This window comes from Chionomys nivalis, chromosome 12, assembly GCF_950005125.1.
Source record: "Chionomys nivalis chromosome 12, mChiNiv1.1, whole genome shotgun sequence".
Taxonomy (NCBI): domain Eukaryota; kingdom Metazoa; phylum Chordata; class Mammalia; order Rodentia; family Cricetidae; genus Chionomys; species Chionomys nivalis.
In genome coordinates, this window is record NC_080097.1 from 61671533 (window position 1) to 61673073 (window position 1541).

At 43.6% G+C, this 1541-nt stretch overlaps 1 gene segment (V, D, J or C); it reads right to left on the reverse strand.

Moving 5' to 3' along the window:
- Window positions 1-587: 587 nt before the first annotated feature.
- LOC130884699 (T-cell receptor alpha chain V region 2B4-like) lies at window positions 588-1238 on the reverse strand. The segment is given in 2 exon segments: window positions 588-997; window positions 1190-1238. Coding segments are annotated over 2 exon segments (459 nt in total).
- Window positions 1239-1541: the final 303 nt, after the last annotated feature.

Below are 1541 nucleotides of genomic sequence, written 5' to 3' on the forward strand. Positions count from 1 at the left end.
TGTGTACATGGTTGTAGAACCAGCAACATAAGAGAAGAGTGGAAAATATTTCAGTCAAATCAATAGTGTGTTTTTCCTTTTATGGCTGGTTATATTCAAAATGTCAAAATACTTTCCTTTTGGAATATGGGTGTGGGTTCGTGCAGGTCTGTGGGATGAAGACAGAGCTTACCTTTAGGATGTCACTAGCCTTTCACCTGCAGGGAGAGTCATCCTCTCTAGGGACTGAGACTCCTTCCCTTAGCCAAGGGCATTTTTCTTATTCTCCATATTTACACCTAAGCAAGTTGATTTCCATATCCTCAAAAAATCTGACTGGACCTCCAAAGGGTCAATGAAATGTAAATACCTGATTTAGGAATATCACAGTTTGCTGGATTTTTTTCCAAAACTAGTTTTGCATATGCTTTGTACCCTTGGGAAGGGCTCAGAAAAGATTCACATGGAGGGCAACAAGAGAAACAAACCTAGAAACAAAAGATGGGTTATGGTCAGATGCTAACACTCCACTCTGTAGCCAGACCAGGTGTAGACCAGTGGAAATTCTCCCATACTTTCCCAATCAATCAAGTCTTCTCTACTCTTTCTCATAATTCCCATTGTGTATAGAATAGAAAGAGAAATTTTCCACCCAGTGGTCTGTGCTCTAAGAATTTGACAGGGCCTAGTAGGTTTGGGTGCATGCTGCAGGTGCCAGGGGAGCACTGTGTGCTCACTGCACAGAGGTAGACAGCTGAGTCACTGGGCTGGGAGTCTCTGATGTGCAGGGAAACTTGCAGGTTGGTTTTATTGAGGTGAAGTGTGAATCTGCCTTCCTCCTTTTTGCCATTGGAGAAGATGGACATCAGAGCCTTGGGGCCTTTCCCAGGATGCTGTCTGTACCACCAGAAGTACTGAGAATTACTATCACTAAAAGTACAGTTGATGGAGGCCATGGCTCCTTCTGAAACACTGAGGTATTCCGGGCTCTGTTGCACCTTCTGCTGGCTGTTCACCCCTGTGCAGAAAGATGGACAAACAGGACTGGATGTCTATGGATGCTAACAACCCAGAAGGGCTGTTCCATGGTCCTCCCACCTGCTTTCTTTCAGCATGAGAAAATTAGTACTTCTACCCTTCCACCTAAAATATCTGGGCTATACTCTCCCACATTGTATTTTTATGTGCCCATAACCGTGGTCGAACTCACCCGTCAGTTGAAGCCAGAGTAACACTAGCAAAACACTTAAGGGATGCATCCTTGTTTTCACTGACGATTCACTCTTCAACAGTAACAAAATGACTGGAATTTAGTGAGTTCAAATTCTTCTGCTGTAAGATGAATAAGAAAGAAAAACCCCAAACTGTTCATCCAATTAGAAAGAAGCTCCTTGTTTTCACTGCTACCTCAGAAAACTTCCTCCTCCCTCCAGCCACCCCCAGAACACACAGACACAAAGGACCATGTGAGAAATTGCATCTGGGTTTCTGAGAAGATGCTGCCCTCTTGTGGATGTACCTCAGTGTCAAAGAAACATTTGAAGTGCAATTTCTTCTTTTTT